The 26,496-nt window shown below is 34.8% G+C and overlaps 1 protein-coding gene across 2 annotated transcripts; it reads left to right on the top strand.

Moving 5' to 3' along the window:
• The first annotated feature begins 217 nt into the window (after positions 1–217).
• LOC117343524 (protein PIF-like) lies at positions 218–26,019 on the top strand. Of its 2 annotated transcripts, none has more exons than XM_033905903.1 (9): positions 218–347; positions 12,422–12,527; positions 18,073–18,261; positions 18,764–19,039; positions 19,660–19,803; positions 20,380–20,750; positions 21,772–21,892; positions 24,882–24,961; positions 25,189–26,019. In XM_033905903.1, exons 2-9 carry the CDS (start codon positions 12,485–12,487, stop codon positions 25,234–25,236), a joined length of 1,272 nt encoding a protein of 423 aa, XP_033761794.1. In that variant the 5' UTR covers positions 218–347; positions 12,422–12,484; the 3' UTR covers positions 25,237–26,019. The 2 variants fall into 2 exon arrangements, with proteins under 2 accessions (XP_033761794.1, XP_033761793.1); XM_033905902.1 differs by having other exon boundaries at positions 19,657–19,803.
• The last annotated feature ends 477 nt before the right edge of the window (positions 26,020–26,496 follow it).

The raw sequence follows: 26,496 nt of genomic DNA, 5'->3' as shown, positions 1-26,496 counted from the left end.
TGTTTCCTGCTCACAGATGACTCATAGTTGCTGGTAGGGCCATGCAAGGAAACTCAGAAAAGACAATCATTTCAATATAAACCACGATATTATAATATAGATGGTATCTTATTTCATTGGTAATTTTACATTTTTAAACCTCAGCTTGTATATATCCCTTTAGCTGTATTGCGAAAGTCCCAAATGTATTCAGGGTCGCAGCGAGAGTCAAACATAAGGCTATCCATGCTTATACACATAGGTAGGGAAGACGCCGAGGTCTGCAGTCTATACCTTGTACCTGTGGCAGAGTGGTGACATAAGGAGGTACCATGGTGATATAATACGGAAACAACTCATAAACAGAGGTGAGTGAAATATAACACCATTTATTATTCCATCAAAAACTTATTCATACCTCTCTATATCAATACTGTATATTAATATTTTTACGTATCTACTTAAAACTACGTGCACCCACTTTTGTATTTGAATTGTATTATGAATCAACTACTCTACCTGAGATATATATTCCTGCCTGCCTTTATGGTATATATCTTGGTATATGCTATGATTGTAACTATTATATCCGTGGTTTTGTATTGGTGTGTATGTTTAATTAAATTAGTGTTTAATTCCATATCAAAATTAACTTCCCCGATAATTAACGCATGACCTGTTTGTAACATGCATGTCGAGTTAACGACCCCCGTCGTATTAAGATCTACTTAGCACCTTTTATCTGACATTTATCACTGTCAAATGCAATAGATAATATCATTAGAGGCATATACATGTGTATTGTCTATAATCAAAACGCAACGAGTGTAATTATTGTATATAAATGTTACTTCTGGAAATGTATCTAATATAATTCAAAAGTTGGAGAAATAATTTTATTTTCCCTTTTCATACTCTATGGAATACATTTTTAACACTACATCAACAGCACTTTGTCAGTTTTTTACAGACTTTCCGTTTAACGGTTATACTCATTAGGGTAGCTAAATCTCCTTCACGTACAATAATATGCAAAGAAATGATATTAAAATAGTTTGCGCATTTTATTTTCCCTTTTCATACTCTATGGAATACATTTTTAACACTACATCAACAGCACTTTATCAGTTTTTTACAGACTTTCCGTTTAACGATTATACTCATTAGGGTAGCTAAATCTCCTTCACGTAGAATAATAGGCAAAGAGATGATATTCAAATAATTTGCGCTTGTTGCAATATCGATCTATAAGATTTAAGTAATTTTCTTTCACTTAAACTGAAAATAAGCATGTTTATGTTTTCATTTTACGCATGAAAAGCATCTAGAGTGACGAAGATGGACATAAGCTATACAGTAATTATATCTCACTAGTGTCACGATAAAATGTAAAATTCATCTCGTTAATTCAGCAGGACACATTGCTATATTTTTCATCTTTCTTTATTTCTGATAAATGTCGCATTATTCATTCCTGTCGGCATTAAACTAAACTGCAAATATTCGTAGCTACTTAAATATATATTAATTAGTATTTACTGTCATTGCCTTTTTTACATAAACATATGGAATCTCTGCCATGAATTTATTTAGCAGTGCTCAAAACTGAAATAACGAGAACGTTAGGAACATAAACTTGGCATATTTGATTAGCCCTTGTTTGTATTGTTGCGTTTTAAATTAACCACCATTTTTTTCATTTCAGTATAACAGCTATTGTACCCACTTTGTTATGAAGTCACATGTATAGAAATACCCATTGTATCAATTTCATGAACAGATTTGGGAAAATGTTCATTGTATAAATTTTGTCATAAACACGTGTATAAAAATAACCATCGCATAAATTTTGTCAGGAACGTGCGTATAAAAATACTCATTACTAGAATTTTGTTAATGAACACACATGTTAGATAGCATCTATTGTATAAGTTTTGTCATGAAGCGCTTTAAAACATCAATGATATACGTTTTGTTTTCGATAAACGTATATTATAACACGCATTCCATGTTTTAAGACCACGTGTATTTAATAACAGCATATTATACATAAATGGAGTGAGAATATCACCCTTCTAGAATCTCATATAAGTCTGATCAAAACCAGCATTTGTACAATTCTACATTTCGTTGCGAATACATTCTTTTATATCTGCAAGGTTACGTTTGATTCCACTTTGTACCTTATTTAGGAGACTTGTAACGAATTTTTCACATGACTTCAAAAGATTTTGTTTAAAAAATGTGACAAAAACTTGTTTCATAGATCTCATATGATATGGGAACTCGTATGAGAACAATTATGTTTGGATATAAAGATACATTTATATACATGTACATATAACATATTAACACAAACAATGACGGAAAACCCTTTTTATGACTCGTGCCCTGACCGGACCTCTTCTTCCTTCGTCATTTGTGTCTCTATATTGTATTTCTAAGTGTAAGCACTATGTATCATTTGCACTTTTTATTGCTGGTGCGAAAGTAAAAATCTGAATTGTTTGTCCTAATTGTACTGGGGTGAATATATGTATATAAATGTGAATTCAAGAACAGCCCTTGGTTATTTACATATTAATGAATTTAGTAGCTATTAATGCATACTTTGCAGTTTTAAATTAGTATTAATTCCGTACCTAACGGCGTAATTAAATATCTAATTCTCAAAGGAAAATGTCACACACATTCCAACATGAACTTTAGTAAACGGCATTCAATTCTCAACTTATATTTTCAAACCAATTGTATTTTATGTTATTGAGTATTTTACTGAAAGCATTATACATATATAAACGTGATAATATTGTAAGAGGAAACGGATCATAAGGCAAGACGGTACCCATTGGTATTACTGAGCCGTATCAAAGAAGTCTGCCTTAGCCTTGTTTCTGATAGGCTTAAGAATCTGACCAAGATTATTCCCATAGAGATTACCATAGCATAGTCTAGAATGAAAACGATGTGTAGTGTTATGTAATAGTCACTGGATTTTCAACAACAGTATTTAAAGTGAATTTCATCCTCAAAAATATTATAAGAACATTGAATTATACGAGAACGATATGATGCCTGAAATGTAAGCATTGCTAACATCGCATGACATCATTTTGGTGATAAGAAACCTCAATACAGATCTTATATGTATGTTATTAATCAAATTCAATATTAATATATAAATGCAAGCTGCCACCGACACGTATGCAGGTGCAGGATGATCACACAATGGAAGTGTTCACGAAATTTAATATCCTGAGTTCGTAATGTGATACAAAGAGTCTATAATTAAACATTTCAACAAAAAACATTTACCTCTTATGACACACTGGTTTAAACTATATCTTCGCTCGTCTGGTAATGATATGCACACGATCTAAATTAATCATAAGGTTTGTTAATTAAGAACATCGTTTTACATGAAAAACAAAAAATCAATCAATATATATTTATCCGACATCAAAGGAACTGAACTAGATATCGTGTGCTATAAATAAGAACAATGAAGTATGGCGAATGCTAGCCCTCATGTGTGAGGACATTTTTATATTTTGTTGGTGTCTTTGAAAATAAAATTTTTGAACCTTAAAAATAAATAAATAAATAAGAACAAATATGTGTAATCCATCTTAAGAAGCTGGTATTACAAAAAAGAAATTCATAGTCTTGATCTTGTTGGTTTTTGCCCGGTTCTGACAAAAAAAATCTGACATGCGAGTGAAACAGTGACTCTAACTTAAAATCGATAAACAAAGGATAAATACGAGTAAATTATAGATTAGTATACAGACCCTTGTACAAGAAGAACAAGACCATATGTTTCGGTAGGGCAAGCGTTTTCTGCTTCATCAACGACACCCGCCATAACAATCTAGGTCACGGCGACACCCGCCATAACAATCTAGGTCACGGCGACACCCGCCATAACAATCTAGGTCACGGCGACACCCGCCATAACAATCTAGGTCAAATTAGGGTTAAATCTGATCTAGAAATAAGAATTAGGGTGGTGACAATAATGGGTCCCTTATTAGTTAGTCAATTGCTTTAGTTTTGTAGTAGGTTTAAATATCAAAATCATTTCAAATTCTCATTCGATAGACATTCTAGAATATTATCAATATATGTCGACTTGCCATTTAATTTCACAACAAACTATATCAGACCGCAATCATCGATATTTGTTGCCACGGATTAGTTTTTTTACTCTGTATATTAAGAATGTGTTATAAACTGGAGCAGTTGAACAATATAACTCCTAGTACACTTACATAAGTATCTAATTTTCTGACCTATTATGCTAAAATGTTTTATTGTTATTTGATTGTTTTATGTCTACTTTTGTATACATTAGGATATTAGTGAAATCGTATCGAGAAGCTCTCACGAATACTTTTAACCAATACATATAACTTCCGGAATTAATTAACGAAGGATCACTCATGTCAAATTACCATATTTTGGTCCGGTAATTAGGAACAGTCAACATCTGCCACGATTGTTTGATAGGAAGGCGGTGAGTTTAGTTGAGTACCAACCAGATGCTCATGACAAGTGACACACTTCGGTTTGACATGAAAGGTAAAAAATGTAAAGATAAATTTATATTGCCCATGGTCGCGACTGAAATGGTCAATGAATTGTAAATCAGACGTTTTATTACTCTTACATTAATAACTTGTTAACTAACATACCATATTGCTAGAATTATTTATGGATATTTTGAAGAATGTATTGTTAGATTCTAAGGCATCTTGATATAAACAATGACTTATTAAACCTTCTATATAACGATGACTATTCTTGATTCTGTGATACTTGTGCATATCTCAACTGTGACAGGCTTTCGGGTATTTTAGGTATCTGTATTTGATATTATGTAGGAGGGAGGATATGTGGACGTGTTTTTATGGTGACCAGGCTTTTGAAACAGTAACCAATAGGCCATGTTTAATGTGTGGTACGCTGTCGTGCTAGCAGTAAAAGGACTAAGTCACGACAAGGTATCAGCTACTAAAGCTTCCGTCCATTTTCCTATCATTAGTTTTATGTACATTTCACCAAACCACACTTGGCAGGAGTCGTGACAATTGGCATGCAAATATACAAGGAAAATGAACAGGGTCACAGTGGACGGATAACTTCTGGTAGTGTTTAGGAAAAACTGTGACAGCCTGACCCAGGAATACATACAAAATATAGGCACATTCTGAAGCGAAACTTTAATTAATCGTGCTTTTTTTCATAGTTTGCATCATGCACTCATTAGATACCGTGGATAGATAAAACAGGCCGTCGATACACCAATAAACTGGACTTTGTTCTTAATGTAACAATTCATTGGACCGGTGTCAAATGCTGACGAGAACATTTAAAATACATTTAGTAATTCAGAAGATGGATACAAACTATACCATAGCCACCATGACGTCATCGAGGAAGAAATTCACCATATTTGATACTCGTTTCATTATGACTATAACGAATCTTTTTTGGCGCCTATAACTATGATTTGATACTATCTAGATTTACATGGTAATGTGCACGTGAAGATAACCAATTTAAAAAGTTTTTTTTTTTGAAACACTAGAACTTAAAACGCAATACAGAAGAGAATAACAAAGAAAATGTTTCGTTACTTTTCTCTACAACGTAGAAAATGACGATGTGTTAGGTAATACAATGATATTTGCTACGACGGGACCTCTTAACTAATATATATATATATTGTGTTAGACAGTTCGCATTAGCAAACAACCAGAACACATTAAACGTAGCGAATGCAATTAATAAACCTGTCGGGATTGTCTCTAAAATACACATGATGTTTTTAACATTTGTGATTTATAATTTTTTTATATATTTTTTCATATATAATATCTTTAATTTGTGTTTCATTTTCTTTGAAAACAATTCAGGTGTTATTAACAACGAAAGTAATTATCACTTACCGAATGCCAGTCCTACTGTATAATTTTATATACCACCTAAAACGCATTAGTCTCTTCGTGCATATATAACACAATGACATAATGTCATGTTAAAGTTCACGAATTAACTTGCCGTTAAAAGCAAATTAAAGTCTTTTTAAGGTAGCAATACACTTTTTACCATGTTTGTATCTTCATAACGGAGTCGGTTTGTGATAGTCATCACAGGCGCTTGCATAGAAAATGAGAATTAAAAAAAATGATATCAGTGGTATGTGTACTGTGTAATACAGAAGGCCGGAAACTCCGCCACGAGCGAAACGGCACCCCATCTCACTTCAATCGACTAAAAAACACATTTATTCAAACTGACACGGTGCATACTATATACTACCGTCATCAGGAAATATTCATCTTTAACCTACCGTGTCACTTAATACGAATTGTTACATCCAAAACACAATTATCCGTGAAAACATCGCCGAATTCCTCGCTCAGAACGCCATTTTTCAAACGGCTCCCTCAGCCTGTCCAGATTCTTCATTTACATACGGGGTTGAAAGGTCATGCGATTATATAATCGACTGTCACCAGGTGCACTTTTGGGGGTCATCTCGGCATACTTTATTTTACATGTGCATGTACAGGACGTCGTTTGCGAGATCACGGACTAATAAGATAGCATGTTTTAATGCCAGTGATGAGATCGTCCTTTTCTTTTCTTCAACTGCATCATTTCGGTAGTTGTTGAACTTCGTTTTGAAAACGAAAGATTGCATGTAACGGTGCTCAATAACTTGTTCAAGACAGGGCCGGGACATTATACGTATACCATGAACTACATCTAGCAGTATCAGTTAAATTTTTTCGAAGTTAAAATTTGGATGGGGTAATAGCTGATAGTTGTTTGATATTTTGTTTTTTACTGAACTTGCCATCTATTTAGGGTGATGCCTATCTTCAATTAAAAAAATGGACCACTACATGACTTGTTAAAAATATATAGACCACACACAATATCGGTAAGAATAAGAGGTTATTCTGGGTATTCTGGCGTTAGCCCTTAATACTATAAAATTCTGGCGTTGACACAAAATAACTACTACTACCCCTCAACTATTCTCTTTTCTTTCTCATTTAAATCCAGTTTCTTTATTCTGTAAGCACTTCAGCCAGCTTGATCATTATTAGAGTTACGTTGGATATTTACACACTCAATCAGATAATTCATCAATAACTTAAATATTATATACATGTATGCGATGTAAAGTGGAATTACATAGATAATCAGTATTACGAAGAATACTTTACAATGCGTTAAACTCTTTGACATTGTCACTGGCGGATTTAAAGCCCCCCACCCCCCCACCCCACCCCATCCCCTAAAATTGTCAAAGTAAGGGTATCTCATAAGCGAATTCCCGTATAAATCAGCGAAATGATAGTATAAAATCATTACACACTAGGTATGAATCTATCGTGAAATACACTAGAATGCAGGATTTCGCATTTACCTGCTAAATTTGTTTAAGGGGAGTAACCCCGGACACCCCCTCCGCTCCCCTATAATTTCGCACGCCCCCTAATTGAAAATCCTGTGTCCGCCCCTGATTGTTGACACTAAGCGGCCAAATGTTATCAAGTTTATTAAAATCGAAATCAAGTAAGTAAATAATACTGTTTCGAAAATTTGAATAAAAAGGGGTTTAAAATAAAATGAAACTCCTCAATATTTCGATAATCATACAGTGTTAGATCTATAGATAAGTCCCGAGTCTTGTATGTACTCATAAAATTTTGATTGAACTCGAAGAATTTCTGGCAAACAGTAAATCTTACATAGTGGAAATGAAAATAGATTGATGATGGATCATCGATCACAACGTACAAATCGTTTGGCAGGTCTGAAGTATGATCTTCGTATTTGACGACAACATGATATTTGTAAAATGTGTAGAAAGAAATGAACAAGTCTGAAGTAAGTAATGTTGGTACACATGTATACGTTCCGGTAACCTGATGACAGTCTTATTCGTGATTCACTTTTCTTTTTGTTCGTCCAGATTTCAGTAAACTGACAAAAGTAAATCTATAAATAAGCATTGTGTTCTACCTTTGTGACAAAGTATGCGAATCCATTTCCCATTTATCTTCTTCTTTTTTTTTTTTTTTTAATTTTCAAGTATAAAATGTCTAGGCCTACTACGTGTGAATGTGATTGCAGAATAGGCATTTCCTGTGTACTGTCATATACGGTGCATGGTACTCTCACGTTCAAAATGATGAATAATTTATGATTATTCATTGACAAAACTCTTCAAATAATCGTAAATCAGACAAAATTCTTCAGCGAGCCGAAGCGTTTTCCGGACAAAATGCATGCGGAGATGACCCCCAAAAGTGCACCTGGCGGCAGCCGGTTATACAATCACATGACCTCTCAACTTCGTATGTAAATGAAGAATCTGGACAGGCTGAGGGAGCCGTTTGAAAAATGGCGTTCTGAGCGAGGAATTCGGCGATGTTTTCACGGATTATTGTGTTTTGGATGTAACAATTCGTATTGAGTGACACGGTAGGTTAAAGATGAATGTTTCCTGATGACGGTAGTATATAGTATGCACCGTGTCAGTTTGAATAAATGTGTTTTTTAGTCGATTGAAGTGAGATGGGGTGCCGTTTCGCTCGTGGCGGAGTTTCCGGCCTTGAACTTAACAGATTACACATACCATTGTCAAATAAAAAAATTTTGAAAATCACATTTCCTATGCAAGCGCCTGTGATAGTCATAAGCTTTTAAATAACCTAGAAATGTTAACATTTTAATATTCAAGGGAAAATGAGGAAAATTTGCATGCATAAATACGATAATTTAAACATAATACACAACTACAAAAATCTGACTACCATAAATCTCTTAAATTTTGCGAATACTTTTACTGACCTAGAATGATGAACTACTAGAGCCATGGACTCTGCCAGGCTACTTCATTGTATATCGGTCACCGATAACTTGGTCACCATTAATAGGAATTCAATTCCTTTCCTTACTTATTAACGCGAAAATAAATCCTACACAAAATAGTCTTTTACGGTATATTTAAACTTTTAGTATTTTATATCAATATTAATGTAAACCCTTTTTTTTTAAAGTAATTAGAATTAACTATTACGAGACAGAAGCAAAAAAATTACTTCAAAACTAGTTATTACGCCTGCAGCACATAAAAGTTGAAATTAAGCATCAAATCAAAATTGACAAGACAGTGGAGGGGTCATAACAGCCTTTTGTTCATTACGTAGAACACAGAGGGTGTAAAATGAACTACTGCCATGTGTTCCAGAAGAATGTCTTTGGTTTAATCGTCGACATTAAATCGTTGTCTAGGATGTGGAATAATACGTAGTGTCCATGCGAGGTACAAGTATTGAGTGACTTAAACGCTTGAAAGGGTAGGATTACATTCAAAAACGTCACAGGTGTTCCGTGCAGTAGTTATTTTAACCGCGCAATAGTTCAAAATATAACTTATGCGTATAATTAAGGAAAATCAAACGCATTATGGAATAACGCATTTATGCAAAATGCGTTTGAATTTCCTAAACTATACACATAAGCTATATTTTGAACTATTGCACGGCTAAAACGAATAATGCACGGTCAGGTGTGAACTATTGAACACCTGTGACGTTTCAGAATTAGGTCACGTGCGAACTATTACTCATATGATGTTTCGGAATGTATTCCTACCATTTCAAGCGTCTAAGTTACTCAGATGATAACACTGTCAGACGACAGTCGTTGTGACCTCTAGGCCTACAGGAAAATCGAGATTTCAGTGATTCTAAGTGTGTTTTAGTGATTATGTAATAAAACAAGTATATCATGGTTGTAAGTGCAATAGTCCAGAATATTTGACCCTCGGTACTGGTATTCGACCGATGTTCTATTGCACTCGGCCTTCGGACTCATGCAATAGAACAGCGGTCGATTACTAGTACCTCGTGTCAGATAGTCTGGACTATTGCACATACACCCATGATATATTTGTATAATAATATACACATACATAATGTCCAACGTTGTCCATCGTTATGATAATATTATACAAATAAAAACACCCTGTATCGTATTTTACCATGACCAAACGCACATAGTTTCTAAAATCTAAAAGGAATTTAAGAAATAAAATTCAAATCAACAGAAATAATGCGCTGATTACAAATTTCAAGTTTCATCTTTGCGCCCTAAATTTGCTTTGTCTTTGTTTTGCCGCTTTGACCTTGTGTCTTGATGTCATTAATACAAATTTGAATTATTTATCTAATTACTGTTAGTGTGGTTTGTAAGAGTGTGTGTCTGTGTATTTATTTTTATGATTTATTTATAAATAGGAACATGGTTGATAAGTATACATACATCTACTCATTATGTTATCCTTAATTATAGAGGTTTCACAACAATTACGCAATCTAATTAGAATTAGACTTGTAATGTCCATTCCTCTACGATAGTCTTTGATACACTGCCATACATACTTGCATGGCAGTGTATCGTACAGAATCGCAGAGGAGCGGAAACCACACGTCTAATTTCAATTAGATTGAATAATTACGTACCATGATTTGTACTATGCCAGGTAAAATGTTGAAAAAAAAACATAAATTCAAAAATGACCAAACTTTTACATGACAAAACCAAAGATGAAATTTAAGTTAAGGTTATTTAAGGATTAAACTGTCTTTTTTTGGTGTCTATGGTCGATATAGATGCCTGAGCTTTGCAAACAAACATGTCATATTGTGCTAGAAAATGACATGTTTGTTTGCAAAGCTCTGGCATCTATATCGACCATAGACACCAAAAAAGACAGTTTAATGCTTATATTTACATTCTCGACATATTCGTTTTGTTATATTTGAAAATTAAAATTGAGTTAGCATAACAAATGCCAATATTCAGCGATTTCGTCAATGGGGTTCGACAAATAGAACAGCTTATTTTTTCAAAATTCATTTGTCACGTGCAGATTGGCAAACAAAAAAGTGCATTGAAATAATACGACAAAAACACAGTATGTTAAAAAAAAATTTATTAGTTGTGTAACAATATTGTATAAAATGTCTTTTTGATACTTTTTTATAAACATAAAAAACGATTTACGTTAGTTACAAGTAGTTCCAAGGTGGGTGAATATATTCATGCGCGGCATGGATTGATGTCACGTTTTGGGTGTCAATTATGGTCACATAGACTGCAAACCGTTTTACTTAGTTTATATCGTGGCTTTGCCACCAAAATGTAAATATACCCGTATCACAATGATTTATAATGTTCGCATTGCCTGTGATTACTAACACACATCTGATAGATAATAACAAGAGTACACTTATTGAGTAAAGGGTTTTACTTTTAACATAAACAGCGATTAAAACTTATATTTGCAAACATTCGAGAACGCCTGTTTATTGAGCTTTGTTGATGTGTTCACCATTTGGCACTGGGCCAAACATTTTTAGGTCAGCTGTCAAATGGTCCAGACGCATTTTTTGCCAAAACAATCACTTTGTTAGCTAGCGAACACAGTGTTCAATCTTTGCTATTGTTACAGATAAAATTGTATCTTTAAAAGTATGCTTATAATCAGTAACTGCGGTTAACAGTATTCCAGCTATTATGCTTTCTTGTCAACGTTACAATACAAATGCTGAAAGCAGTTCCTCAATTCTGCATTTGTCATGAACATTGCCCTTAGAATCACGTCTTTTTGTCATCAATGTTACACCAAATATATTCCTTTAAGTAAGGCCTTTTTATCACATAGGTTACCCTATATATATATTAACCTTTTTGTCATTTAAGTTACTATATATGTTCCCCTTTAAGTGAAGCTTTTTTGTCACATACCTTTCTTGATATTTTCCTTTTAAGTAAAACCTTTTTGTTACATACGTTACTCTATATTTTTCCCTTTGGGTGAAGTCTTTTTGTCACATGCGTTACTCCATATATATCCTTTTTGGCGAAGCCTTTCTGTGATCATAAACATGTTTATGTCATTTTCATTACAAAATATATATGTTTGGGGCTAAACGTCACTTTGTATTACATAATACATCAATTAGCGAAAGACGCAGAAGTGACATAAGAGGGGAAAATACAGCAGGCCGTAAACAGTGTATGTGGCGGCAGGTTATAGAAAGATTTTTTTTTTAGAAATTGAGATAAAAAGGGGGATCAAGGTATGTTACAATATAAAAAAAATCCGGAATAAATTCATACAGGAACGTATTCTGAATGTCGTCCAGGAAAATAAAGGACGATGTGTCAGATCATCCTGTACGATCCAGGTACAGACGTCTCTGTAAACAATATAGTGTGTATAATTTATTAGATATAAACATTTGCAAGGTTAAAGATCAAAAATATTTCATATCCTTCCATGTGCCATATTCGTATTTAATAACATGCATAAGTTTAAATGTGTATTTGATTTTGTGTTCCTTTGCAGAGCGATCTCAGGTTTTTCGGTCAGTTTTTGGATTTAAACATACCTGCTTGTGACGTATAGACCATGTGGATGTTACTTCCACTGATTGTGCTTTTGTCTGTGAAAGGTAAGATTATATACATATATGGAATTAGTCTCTCACAATTAGTCCGAAGGTAAGATTATATACATATATGGAATTAGTCTCTCACAATAAGTCCGAAGGTAAGATTATATATGGAATTAGTCTCTCACAATTAGTCCGAAGGTAAGATTATATATGGAATTAGTCTCTCACAATTAGTCCGAAGGTAAGATTATATATGGAATTAGTCTCTCACAATTAGTCCGAAGGTAAGATTATATACATATATGGAATTAGTCTCTCACAATTAGTCCGAAGGTAAGATTATATACATATATGGAATTAGTCTCTCACAATTAGTCCGAAGGTAAGATTATATATGGAATTAGTCTCTCACAATTAGTCCGAAGGTAAGATTATATATGGAATTAGTCTCTCACAATTAGTCCGAAGGTAAGATTATATATGGAATTAGTCTCTCACAATTAGTCCGAAGGTAAGATTATATACATATATGGAATTAGTCTCTCACAATTAGTCCGAAGGTAAGATTATATACATATATGGAATTAGTCTCTCACAATTAGTCCGAAGGTAAGATTATATACATATATGGAATTAGTCTCTCACAATTAGTCCGAAGGTAAGATTATATACATATATGGAATTAGTCTCTCACAATTAGTCCGAAGGTAAGATTATATATGGAATTAGTCTCTCACAATTAGTCCGAAGGTAAGATTATATATGGAATTAGCCTCTCACAATTAGTCCGAAAGTAAGATTATATATGGAATTAGCCTCTCACAATTAGTCCGAAGGTAAGATTATATATGGAATTAGTCTCTCACAATTAGTCCGAAGGTAAGATTATATATGGAATTAGTATCTCACAATTAGTCCGAAGGTAAGATTATATATGGAATTAGCCTCTCACAATTAGTTCGAAGGTAAGATTATATATGGAATTAGCCTCTCACAATTAGTTCGAAGGTAAGATTATATATGGAATTAGCCTCTCACAATTAGTTCGAAGGTAAGATTATATATGGAATTAGTCTCTCACAATTAGTCCGAAGGTAAGATTATATATGGAATGAGTCTCTCACAATTAGTCCGAAGTAAGATTATATATGGAATTAGCCTCTCACAATTAGTCCGAAGGTAAGATTATATATGGAATTAGCCTCTCACAATTAGTCCGAAGGTAAGATTATATATGGAATTAGTCTCTCACAATTAGTCCGAAGGTAAGATTATATACATATATGGAATTAGTCTCTCACAATTAGTCCGAAAGTAAGATTATATATGGAATTAGCCTCTCACAATTAGTCCGAAAGTAAGATTATATATGGAATTAGCCTCTCACAATTAGTCCGAAAGTAAGATTATATATGGAATTAGCCTCTCACAATTAGTCCGAAAGTAAGATTGTATATGGAATTAGTATCTCACAATTAGTCCGAAGGTAAGATTATATATGGAATTAGCCTCTCACAATTAGTTCGAAGGTAAGATGATATATAAAAAATTAGCCTCTCACAATTAGTTCGAAGGTAAGATTATATATAGAATTAGTCTCTCACAATTAGTCCGAAGGTAAGATTATATATGGAATTAGTCTCTCACAATTAGTCCGAAGGTAAGATTATATATGGAATTAACATCTCACAATTAGTCCGAAGTAAGATTATATATGGAATGAGTCTCTCACAATTAGTCCGAAAGTAAGATTGTATATGGAATTAGTATCTCACAATTAGTCCGAAGGTAAGATTATATATGGAATTAGCCTCTCACAATTAGTTCGAAGGTAAGATTATATATAAAAAATTAGCCTCTCACAATTAGTTCGAAGGTAAGATTATATATAGAATTAGTCTCTCACAATTAGTCCGAAGGTAAGATTATATATGGAATTAGTCTCTCACAATTAGTTCGAAGGTAAGATTATATATGGAATTAGCCTCTCACAATTAGTCCGAAGGTAAGATTATATATGGAATTAGTCTCTCACAATTAGTTCGAAGGTAAGATTATATATGGAATTAGTCTCTCACAATTACTCCGAAGGTAAGATTATATATGGAATTAGTCTCTCACAATTAGTCCGAAGGTAAGATTATATATGGAATTAGCCTCTCACAATTAGTCCGAAGTAAGATTATATATGGAATTAGCCTCTCACAATTAGTCCGAAGTAAGATTATATATGGAATTATTCTCTCACAATTAGTCCGAAGTAAGATTATATATGGAATTAGTCTCTCACAATTAGTCCGAAGTAAGATTATATATGGAATTGGTATCTCACAATTAGTCCGAAGGTAAGATTATATATGGAATTAGTCTCTCACAATTAGTCCGAAGGTAAGATTATATATGAAATTAGTCTCTCAACATTAGTCCGAAGTAAGATTATATATGGAATTAGTCTCTCACAATTAGTCCGAAGTAAGATTATATATGGAATTAGCCTCTCACAATTAGTCCGAAGTAAGATTATATATGGAATTATTCTCTCACAATTAGTCCGAAGTAAGATTATATATGAAATTGGTATCTCACAATTAGTCCGAAGGTAAGATTATATATGGAATTAGTCTCTCACAATTAGTCCGAAGGTAAGATTATATATGAAACTAGTCTCTCACAATTAGTCCGAAGTAAGATTATATATTGAATTAGCCTCTCACAATTAGTCCGAAGGTAAGATTATATATGGAATTAGCCTCTCACAATTAGTCCGAAGGGAAGATTATATATTGAATTAGTATCTCACAATTAGTCCGAAGGTAAGATTATATATGGAATTAGCCTCTCACAATTAGTCCGAAGGTAAGATTATATATTGAATTAGCCTCTCACAATTAGTCCGAAGGTAAAATTATATATTGAATTAGTATCTCACAATTAGTCCGAAGGTAAGATTATATATGGAATTAGTCTCTCACAATTAGTCCGAAGGTAAGATTATATATTGAATTAGCCTCTCACAATTAGTCCGAAGTAAGATTATATATGGAATTAGTCTCTCACAATTAGTCCGAAGGTAAGATTATATATGGAATTAGTATCTCACAATTAGTCCGAAGTAAGATTGTATATGGAATTTAGCCTCTCACAATAAGTCCGACAGGAACGCCATTCTGCATATAAACACACGTCCTTACCTTTTCATATTATAGGTAGATACACTGTGTAATTTTGGGGATCAGTTTTGGTTGCATACACGATGGATTAAATCATAGTAGACTGCAGGTAGTACACAATACAATTAAGTCGATGTTAAACATAGTATTTTAGAGTTATGCATCTTCATTGTTATATTTATTTCTTATTTACCCCTAGATTCTTTCTAACCTAGCTATGCTAACATGGAATTTCGAATATGATGGAAATTTTGTTTGTGGATAACTACGTAGTTGACATCGTGATTCGGCTGATGACGTTAGTCATTTTCGAGAACTATCGGTTAAATTTCCATAACATGTTAACACTATGAATTCATAAACAATACACATTTGAAATACTTAATCACAATTGAGAGGAGTTTTCCTTATTTTTGTTAGATCAATGGATAACTCGCTTTGATTCTTGATGTTTGAATTTTAGGGGATTTAATCAAAACTAGTAAAATATTAACTTTGCACAATGAGACCGTGCCCAGCAAAACTACTAAGTGTATCAGCTAGAGTCCTGGATGGGAAGTGAAACATTTGACAAGCAGGACCACTATATACCGTCGTCATTATCTCATTTGCATATTTAAGGCCCGTGCTAAATGACGATCGAAACTATTAATGACCCCTTAACTGACCGTAACCCATCACAATCACAATGTAGCCGGCAGTCAATAAAAATTCTGTCTCAGTTTTAATGTTACAGACATAACGAAATCTTAGCAGAGTGATACATACAATTTGCAACAAAGCAGAAAATTTTGTCTTTTGTTTCCCAATCGGAAGTATAACGTGAAACATATAGCAGTTTTACCTCCACCTGATAATGACGAGATTAAGCTTAATTTAATACAATGTGGTCACGACACCAGTTATAGAGAAGTTCGTGAGAAGGAAGCATGTTTGATGACAAATCATTGTGTTTTCAACAGTGAGTGATTAAAAAAATCATTCGACCAATATATCAGCGTCATCATTTGAAGATGACAGTTATTTTTATGACGGTGATGTGTGGGTGTTGGTGTTAAAACCTCAGTGACTTCACTTAATAAGCCGAGCATATAACATATGTTTCTAGTCAACACATGTCTGTCCCATACAACTAGTCCCTTTGTCCATACAACTAGTCCCTCTGTCCATACAACTAGTCCCTTTGTCCATACAACTAGTCCCTTTGTCCATACAACTAGTCCCTTTGTCCATACAACTACTCTCTCTCTGTCCCATTCAGCAATTCACTCTGTCCCATACAACTGAACCATCTGTCCAAGACAAGTGATCCCTCTGTCCATACAACTTATTTCTCTGTACCATACAACTAGTCCCTCTGTCAATACAACTAATCCCTCTGTCCATACAACTAGTCCCTCTGTCCATACAACTAATCCCTCTGTCCATACAACTAGTCCCTCTGTCCATACAACTAATCCCTCTGTCCATACAACTAGTCCCTCTGTCCATACAACTAGTCCCTCTGTCCATACAACTAGTCCCTCTGTCCATACAACTAGTCCCTCTGTCCATGCAACCAGTCCCTCTGTCCATACAACTAGTCCCTCTGTCCAAAACAACTACTCTCTCTGTCCAATTCAGCAATTCCCTCTGTCCCATACAACTGAACCATCTGTCCTCGACAAGTGATCCCTCTGTCCATACAACTTATTTCTCTGTCCCATACAACTAGTCCCTCTGTCAATACAACTAATCCATCTGTCCATACAACTAGTCCCTCTGTCCCATACAACTGGTCGCTTTGTCAAATACACCGAGTCCCTCTGTCCCCTACAAGTAGTCTCGCTGTCCATACAAGAAGTCTCTGTGTCCCATACAAATAATATCCCTGTCCCTCACAACTAGTCTCTGACATTTTATTTTTTCATATATCATCTCAAAACCGAAAGTACAATGCCGAATATAAATAAACATCGCAATTGTAACGGCCATCTGAACATATTTCTTGCTGTTGTTGTTTTTGTTGTTGTTTTTGTTGTTGTTTTTTCCCTAAAGGTTCAGGTTAATTACAAAGACATTAACATGCGTTTGTTGTTATGATATGCACTTCACTCTCCATAAATAGGACAAAAAATATGGCATAACGATTGAAATATGCCGACCAAAACTGTAAACATGAAAAGTTACTTCTCAAAAGTTTTCATCTTTATACAGACATTGTAATTACTAAATGGCATGAAATCATGCCATGAAGACGACATGTTTTACATCATTAACATAATTAAACAAATTCATCGCAGAAGATTTAATGGCAGCGTTTATTGTAACAATGTTAGTTTGTGTGAATACATTACAACGAATACAATAAAACAACACTTGAGAACTACATAAATGTCTCGGTCATTCAAAAACCGTGAAATGCTTAAATGTCAACTCTTGCTTTTTACCAGGCTCAGAAAGCCAACTTTGCCAGTGTGAGTCCGCAGAACCGGTATGCTTTTTACCATATGACAAGGACTGCAAGCAGTTCGTTTTCTGTGTTAATACTATTGCTCACTTACGACGATGTGCGTTCGGAACGTTCTTTGATCCTGAAAGGAAGTTATGCACATTTTCAGCTGAGGTAGTATGTTCTGCAGGTATATATCTCAATTCTAAATATAGATTAAATAATTCTGTTTGCAACAGGAATTTCTATTGGTTATTTGCTGGCTTGGTCATCACATAACATAGTTCCTTATAACATATTTTGTAAATCTTTTTGTAAATATTTCGTCGTTGATCATTTTAAATCTTTGGGTGTTTAATTTTGAACTTTCTAAACTTTCTTGAATTACTTTTTATGTTACAGAGCACATCTTTTTTTCGAACAGTTAATGCTCTTTCTGGTATATTCAAAAACAAAAACATAAATTCTGGAGGAATCACTTCATAAAATTATCTATATTCCAGGCTTATCTCAAATTAAAACGACCATCTGTTTTTAACATTTACATTTTTTTCAAAATCGGTTACATTTCGTCTTTTTCTGACGAGTTTGTCAGTTCCCTGCTTCTAGCTTTTTTTTTTATTTCTCGTATACATAGTATATAAAGCATTGCGTACAAATGTTTCTTACTCCACAGTTTGATAAATTTTTAGATCCATGCGTTCAAGATCCGTCTTTAAAGTCATATTTTGATGGTGATGGACATTGCAAGCATTACTGGCGATGTGTGGAGGGCAAATCGTCCCCCGACTGCTGCACCGAGGGGATGGGTTATGACGAAGGCCTTCAAACGTGTGTACGTTCGGATTCGTGCACATTAAAATGCGAAGTTGGTCCATCAGTAGAAAGCAATGGAAATACCGATAAAGTACCTGTCCAACCACAGACAGAGATACCCGTTCCTGCATTGACTACCGCAAAACCCCAGAGTAAGTACTGATAGGCACATTTGTTTGGTAAAAGAATTTCCATTGTGTCAAATTACAATTCCTATCTTGAAAAATATTAGAAATTTATATATTGTAATGTAACCCTGATTTGACTTAGATTTGTATGTCGAGGAAGCATAAGACGCATACCTTTGCGGAACACCTGGTCTTATGCTACTTGAAAGTTTTGTTGGTATTCGTCCTCTTGTTTTATAGTCCGTCCGAATAACACGGTAAGGGTATTACGAAGGTGCTCTTTGCGGTGTCTAAATACGGTAATCCATCTTATATAACACAGTATGACTAACTGCTAATTAACGGTATAATCATTAGTGCCCAGTTGTTCAAAAAGTGATTAGCTTTATCACTTGATTAGTGAAAATCTCATTTCTCCTTTACTTCAAAATTCGTGTATGGTTATTCCTTAAAATAGGCAGGAAGAGACTGATGGGTGCTTATAGTTTCATAAACTTTTGTCAAATTGGTTTTACCTGATTTAATCAGGATTTTAGAATTGTTGTTAAACTGTGATTAGCCTAATCACCTTTTGAACAACTGGGTCTAGAACTAATTAGCATGCTTGTTTTTAAATTGATCTTGTTTGATGAATTTGACAGCAGTGCCTGGCTGTAAGCTCCGCATGATTCGTCACAATGGACGTGGATTTTACCATGTTGATAGGGAGCATGAACCCCTCTCGTGCCCCGCAGGAACAACATTCAGCGAAGCAGCCTGTGGCTGTGTTGATTCTAGATACAAGCCAAGTAAGTTAAATATAAATTTGTAAGTCCTGAAAACATTCATTCTTGACATTTCTTTCAACATTTTTAGTTCCCTTCTTATCCTTACCAGTAACACTTTATGCACTTGGCATAGCTGAAAATCTTAGATGGAAGATACATCTGTATGATGTAATTTAATCATTTTTGGCTCTAGCTTATCTAACTCTCAATATGTATTGAATCGTATTAATTTTGCAATATTTGTGTTTTTGGAATTTTTTTAATACATGGAAAATCCATGAAGATTAGACACACATTCAGTCAGATAAATTGTATTGTATTAATATCAAAAGTGTGATTTGTAAAATGTTTTCAATAATTGAATAGAATATTTGGTTTATTGGGTAACAATGTACACTGGTAATATTATTCTAAAAGACGGCAACGCCCTTCAAACTTCAAAGAACCTTGGCATTTATTACATTATGACTGACGCAAGAACTGTTCTAAAGAAGACATCCGCATTTCATCTTTGAATAGATATTCGTTTTGCTATCACCACATCAATTTTTTTTAATTTATTATTATTAAAATCAATATGTTCTTCTGGTACTACAGCGTGCAAGCTAGAAGTCCTCATTTCATTTGGAAAATCTGGCGGTAAGATTGAAAATCGAGCAACGACCATCTTTATCGGCCATGAGAATCTCGATATTCTACGTGGATTTGGACTTTTTAAAGGAAATTCTCAAATTAATGTGCCATTTTATACTGGAAATGATAACCTATCAAGAAAATTCGGATTCCAAATACGACTTTACGTTCTACGACCTAAAGTTCCTGAGGAACAGACTCTTTTGTCGAACTGTGACGACACCGATGGTCATATGTCTTCTCTTGAGATCAAGCTTGACCCCACGCGAGAGTTAATGCGATACAGAGCCAGAAGTGCCGACGGAGAATGGACAGAACTTGTTTTACCATATAAGGTAATGTTAATGTAGCGGTAGATGATTTTTTTTGTTGATAATGCTGTGCACACGTGCTTTACATATAAACTCATAAATTGCTCATTAAATTGGTATTTAAGATACTGTCTGGTCGGAGACATCTTGCACCTTTATTAGACTTAATGTGTAATGTAAAATACAGGGAAATCCTTACTTACATGACATACATATATTTTATTATGATAGGTAGCACTTGTCATTTTAACGCGTGAATATGTTTACAATAATTAGAAATAAACATCTCCAAGCACACGATCAAATAGTATGATTTTGACTTCACGTTAAAGGTGAAACCTCTTTTATGTTTATTTTCCAAACATATTTCAGTCGTGAGGTTCAATGTGACCCTATTTGACTAATTGAGCCACCTTTGCTAAATAAATTGACAAAATTTAAGTTTGTACGAAATGTGTGTGTATTCAAAAGAAAATTATACCGTACCTGGTAAAATTATAATGCATAAAATGCAATTTCTGCTCTCAGCTAAACTGTTATTTATCAATTAAACATACGGTATGCAAACGCGCATACTTGATTAGCACCTCATTATACCGTATTCACATCCTGTCATAAATTTGGGCCAAAACAACAGAATACGGAACTTGTGTAACATAACAAACAGCTGTACAGTATATATCTAAACTTCACATTTTTCTTTTTTATTTCCTTATTTACTGCGTCAGACTTTTTATATAAAGTCAAAAACAATTCAAATTTAGAATAACCAATTAATTTTGCTTTACATTTAAGCTCACCGTATTTATATTTTTGGATAGACTATCAAAGTAAAACGACATGTAGTGACGCTCCCCTTTGTCTTTCGGAACATGTACTAGAGAGATTTTTTTTTTAGATGAAAAAATAACTGTTTAATTACTGTCTCAGTTATTTAAGCTGTGTGATCCTTAAAAGAGCTCAGTATGAATCATACATATAGCCTACAAAAATTCAAGCCTATTTATATGAAAAGTTTTTTTTTTTTCCCTTTTTCCTCGTTTAGGAGAAGGTTTGGACGAATGTGCTGTTTATATTCAGTGGTACAGATCTACAGGCTATGCTTCAATATGTAGATCCAGCAACTGATAAAATCGTGGAGGAAGTTCAAAAGCGAACGTTTACAAGTATGTGTTTACTTTATATACAAACTCAGCCAGTGAAATATGCTCGTGAATATAACCCAACTTAATGTCAACAGGAAGTTTGTGGGTTAGCTGTTCTTTAAGCACGAATAAATTGTTATCAAACAATGAATTCTGGTCGATGCAGGACCAATGGAGATGTGTGATTCTCCCACCACGAGAGTTTCGATTTTATACAATCCTAGCATCTCCTCAGAATGCTGGGGAACAAAATGAAACACGAAAATACGAAATAGCACCCATGCTTCCGCTACCTACGTAGATAACATACCCCAGTCAATTCGAACTCTACGGCCTTGTTCCCATTACCACGTCAATCATAGCTGGTGTCGACTACTGTCTATAATACCAACAAGAGGCCCAGAGGGCCTGTATCGCTCACCTGGTTTCATGAGATATGAAACAAGAATGATGCTTAAGTATATTTGTTGCTGGTATTGCTATGTCAATATATATCATAAGCATTTTATATGGGAACATGTACATTGGTTTTATTTTAATACTAAAAATGCCAAAAGTTCATTAATCCATGAAATGAAATTGACTTTTGGTGCTACCCCATAGGGATCCTACCACACAAATGTGAGTGATATCCATTGCTTAGTTTCAGAGAAGAAGTTGTTTAAACAAATTGACCAATTTTGGCCCCGCCCCTCAGGCCCCTGGGGGTCAGTCCCACCATTTGTACAATTTTTAATCCCCAGCCCATAGGGATGCTACCAGTAAAATATGAGCGATATCCATTGCTTAGTTTTAGAGAAGTCGTTTATATCAATTCTGCAAACTGACCCCTTTTGGACCCGCCCCTCAGCCCAAAGGGGGGTCGGCCCTGTCACTTGAACAATTTCAAATTAATTCCTACCCCAAGGTGATGCTACCAGTAAAATATGAGAGATATCCATTGCTTGGTTCAGGAGAAGAAGTCAATTATATGAATATAGCCCGACTGACCAATTTTGGCCCCGCCCCTCAGGCCCCTGGGGGTCAGTCCCACCATTTGTACAATTTTTAATCCCCAGCCCATAGGGATGCTACCAGTAAAATATGAGCGATATCCATTGCTTAGTTTTAGAGAAGTCGTTTATATCAATCCTCAAACTGACCCCTTTTGGACCCGCCCCTCAGCCCAAAGGGGGGTCGGCCCTGTCATTTGAACAATTTCAAATTAATTCCTACCCCAAGGTGATGCTACCAGTAAAATATGAGAGATATCCATTGCTTGGTTCAGGAGAAGAAGTCAATTATATGAATATAGCCCGACTGACCACATTTGGCCCCGCCCCTCAGGCCCCTGGGCGGTCAGCCCCATCATTTGTAAAAATTTTAATCCCCAGACCATAGGGATGCTACCAGTAAAATATGAGCGATATCCATTGCTTAGTTTTAGAGAAGTCGTTTATATCAATTCTGCAAACTGACCCCTTTTGGACCCGCCCCTCAGCCCAAAGGGGGGTCGGCCCTGTCATTTGAACAATTTCAAATTAATTCCTACCCCAAGGTGATGCTACCAGTAAAATATGAGAGATATCCATTGCTTGGTTCAGGAGAAGTCAATTATATGAATATAGCCCGACTAACCACATTTGGCCCCGTCCCTCAGGCCCCTGGGGGGTCAGCCCCATCATTTGTAAAATTTTGAATCCCCACCCCAAAATGATGCTACCAGGCAAATATGAGTGACAGCCATTGCTCGGTTTCAGAGAAGTCGTTTACATCAATATAGCCGGATTGATCACATTCGGCCCCGCCCCTCAGGCCCCTGGGGGGGGGGGGGGGGTCAGCCCCATCATTTGAACAATTTTGAATCCCAACCCCAAAGTGATGCTACCAGGCAAATATGAGCGACAGCCATTGCTCGGTTTCAGAGAAGTCGTTTACATCAATATAGCCGGATTGATCACATTCGGCCCCGCCCCTCAGGCCCCTGGGGGGTCAGCCCCATCATTTGTACAATTTTGAATCCCCACCCCATAGTGATGCTACCAGGCAAATATGAGCGATAGCTATTGCTTGGTTTCAGAGAAGAAGTTGTTTATATGAATATAGCCGGATTTACCACATTCGGCCCCGCCCCTCACGCCCCTGGGGGGTCAGCCCCATCATTTGTTCAATTTTGAATCCCCACCCCATAGTGATGCTACCAGGCAAATATGAGCGATAGCCATTGCTTGGTTTCAGAGAAGAAGTCGTTTATATCAATAGCGCCAAATTGACCCCTTTTGGCCCAGCCCCAGAGGCCCCCAGGGGGTCAGCCCTATCATTTGTACAATTTTGAGTCCCCTACCTATAGGGATGCTTCTGACCAAATTTGTTCAAATTCCGATCAGCGGTTATGAAGAAGAAGTCAAAGAAGTCAATTGTTGACGGACGGACGGACGGACGACAGACGGACGACGGACGACAGACGCCATGGTATGGCATAAGCTCACCTTGGTCCTTCGGACCAGGTGAGCTAACAAAATATTTATAGTGATGCAGGTTCGTGAAGACAAAAAGAATGTTTAATAGCCATAATATCACTTGGAAATATTCTAGTTCCTCGCTCGTTGTCTAGTGGTTCACTTGTCATCACATTAGTCCTCATTTTGATGGTATGATATAATCTGATTTTGACAATAATCTGCTGTCGATGAAGCAAAAAACGCTTATCCTACATGAACACTTATTTCCTTTGTTCTTTTTCCATTACATAGTTTCCCTGTTTGTGTCGTGTTGATATAGAAGTGCGATGTTGTTGTTGTTTGTCAATAGTATCTATCATTTTTATGTAACATGCGTTTCCATATTATGATAAAATTATAATTAATGTCTTGCAGTAGCTATGCAACGAAATAGTTTAGGGCGTAGTTGATCTAAACATGTATACGTGCCATATAACAGATTTTTGTCTTTGATAGTCCATTGGAATATTCACGTCTATATTGTACTGAATAACAGGCACTAATCGGAACCCTACACAATTCTGTTACAGATACCTTAAAGGTCAGTCCGGGGCCTTTGAGAGTAGGTGGATGTAGTGGCCTTACTGGAGTCCTGGCATTTGTAGATGAGGTGAGTATGATTCAAATGTTTAAATGGCAGACAAAAGCCTATACATATTCATTCAAAATTTACTTATTCCAATTTAAATATAGTCTGAAATAACGTTCCAACTACAAATTAAATATATCGTGAGTGTTAAGGATCAATGTTAATAGCTCCTTTATTGCAATCAAAGTCTACAACGTAGAACAATGCATATTTAAACTAGCTATCAAATGCACAATTTTCTTTTTCAGATTGCCGTTTCATTTTGCAAAATGGACTTTCCAGAAAACAAGCAATGATTTATATTATACTTATATTGCTATCAACCTCATACATTATTCAGCGTATATGCACATGCACGGCAAAGGTAGATGGTAGATTGCACTGTGTTACGCTGGTTGTAACATTTAGAGTAGAGCACCGTATTCGGACATTTCTGTTAGAAAAACAAATTAGGAATAACAAATCTTGTAAGGGAATGACAGATACTGAGATGCAACCTTTCTGATATTGGATATACATTTTTTAGTCATTAACAGTAACTTGTCATATTTATAAGAATAAATTTTGTTAATTATTAGAATAAATTTTCATATTTATCAGTATACTTTTTCATGTTTATCAGAATAAATTCTCTTTCTTATTAAAACAAAATGTCACATTTGTATGAATATAATTTAAAACTTAAAATTATAAGAATACATTGTTAATTATAAGAATCAATTTTCGTATCTATTGGAATACGTTTTTATGTTTATAAGAATATTTTTTTCATATTTATCAGAATATTTTTTTCATATTTATTCGAATGAATTTTCATTTTCATAAGAAAAAAACACTGAAGTGTTCTAGCATCAGTATATGAACAAAATTACGAAGAAATAACTTGGACACATAGGCAAACATGACATCGGTAATCACGTAACATTTTGAATATATATCTCGTTGTAAGTATCTTTAGTTTCCTCGAAAACATCTCGTTATTCTTTACATTTACGTTCAACAGATTTGGCCGAGTCATCATTATTTACTGTAAATATAGTTTTTACTGAGAATGAATAAAATCTTTTTTAAAAAATAAATACAATGTGTATGTCACTTTATAATAATAAAGAAATAAATGTGTAACAACATATCGCCAGAAAAGGTTAAAATGTACGTATATATTTACATCATCAGTTTCCGGGTCTACTGAAATTTTGTCAAGTAAGTTTTGCTCAACGTTGCTATTGAAGTATAAAGATCAAAGGTTAAAATCATGGTTACTTTACATAAACATTAGGTATTCTCATTTTTCCTTAATATCAAAAGGCTATCATTACTTTCATACCTGAATTTCGAGAGTCTGGGTCACTATTTCTATGAATTCTAAAAACAAAAACTGAATTATCATGTTCAATGACTATTTGAGACGTAACCGGTGGTGGTTGCTGTCGAGTTGTACCTTTGACCTTACCAACATTCTCATCTTGAGAACGTGACATTTTTTTATTAGAGCTGTGGTAGACCAACATATATGAATTGGTCATTAGAGATAATCTGTAGTGATAAAGTATCAT

The sequence above is a fragment of the Pecten maximus genome, chromosome 15 (assembly GCF_902652985.1).
Source record: "Pecten maximus chromosome 15, xPecMax1.1, whole genome shotgun sequence".
NCBI classification, from domain to species: Eukaryota; Metazoa; Mollusca; class Bivalvia; order Pectinida; family Pectinidae; genus Pecten; species Pecten maximus.
The sequence above is the reverse complement of the archived record's forward strand: the minus strand, read 5'-3'. Positions and strand labels throughout refer to the sequence as shown.

Bases quoted from the DNA above. Each gene is read 5' to 3' on its own strand.
- LOC117343524 (XM_033905902.1), top strand. From the start codon at position 12,485: ATGTGGATGTTACTTCCACTGATTGTGCTTTTGTCTGTGAAAG. The intron at 12,528-18,072 runs GTAAGATTATAT...GCTTTTTACCAG, and splicing joins TGTGCTTTTGTCTGTGAAAG to GCTCAGAAAGCCAACTTTGC. The intron at 21,893-24,881 runs GTATGTGTTTAC...ATTCTGTTACAG, and splicing joins TCAAAAGCGAACGTTTACAA to ATACCTTAAAGGTCAGTCCG.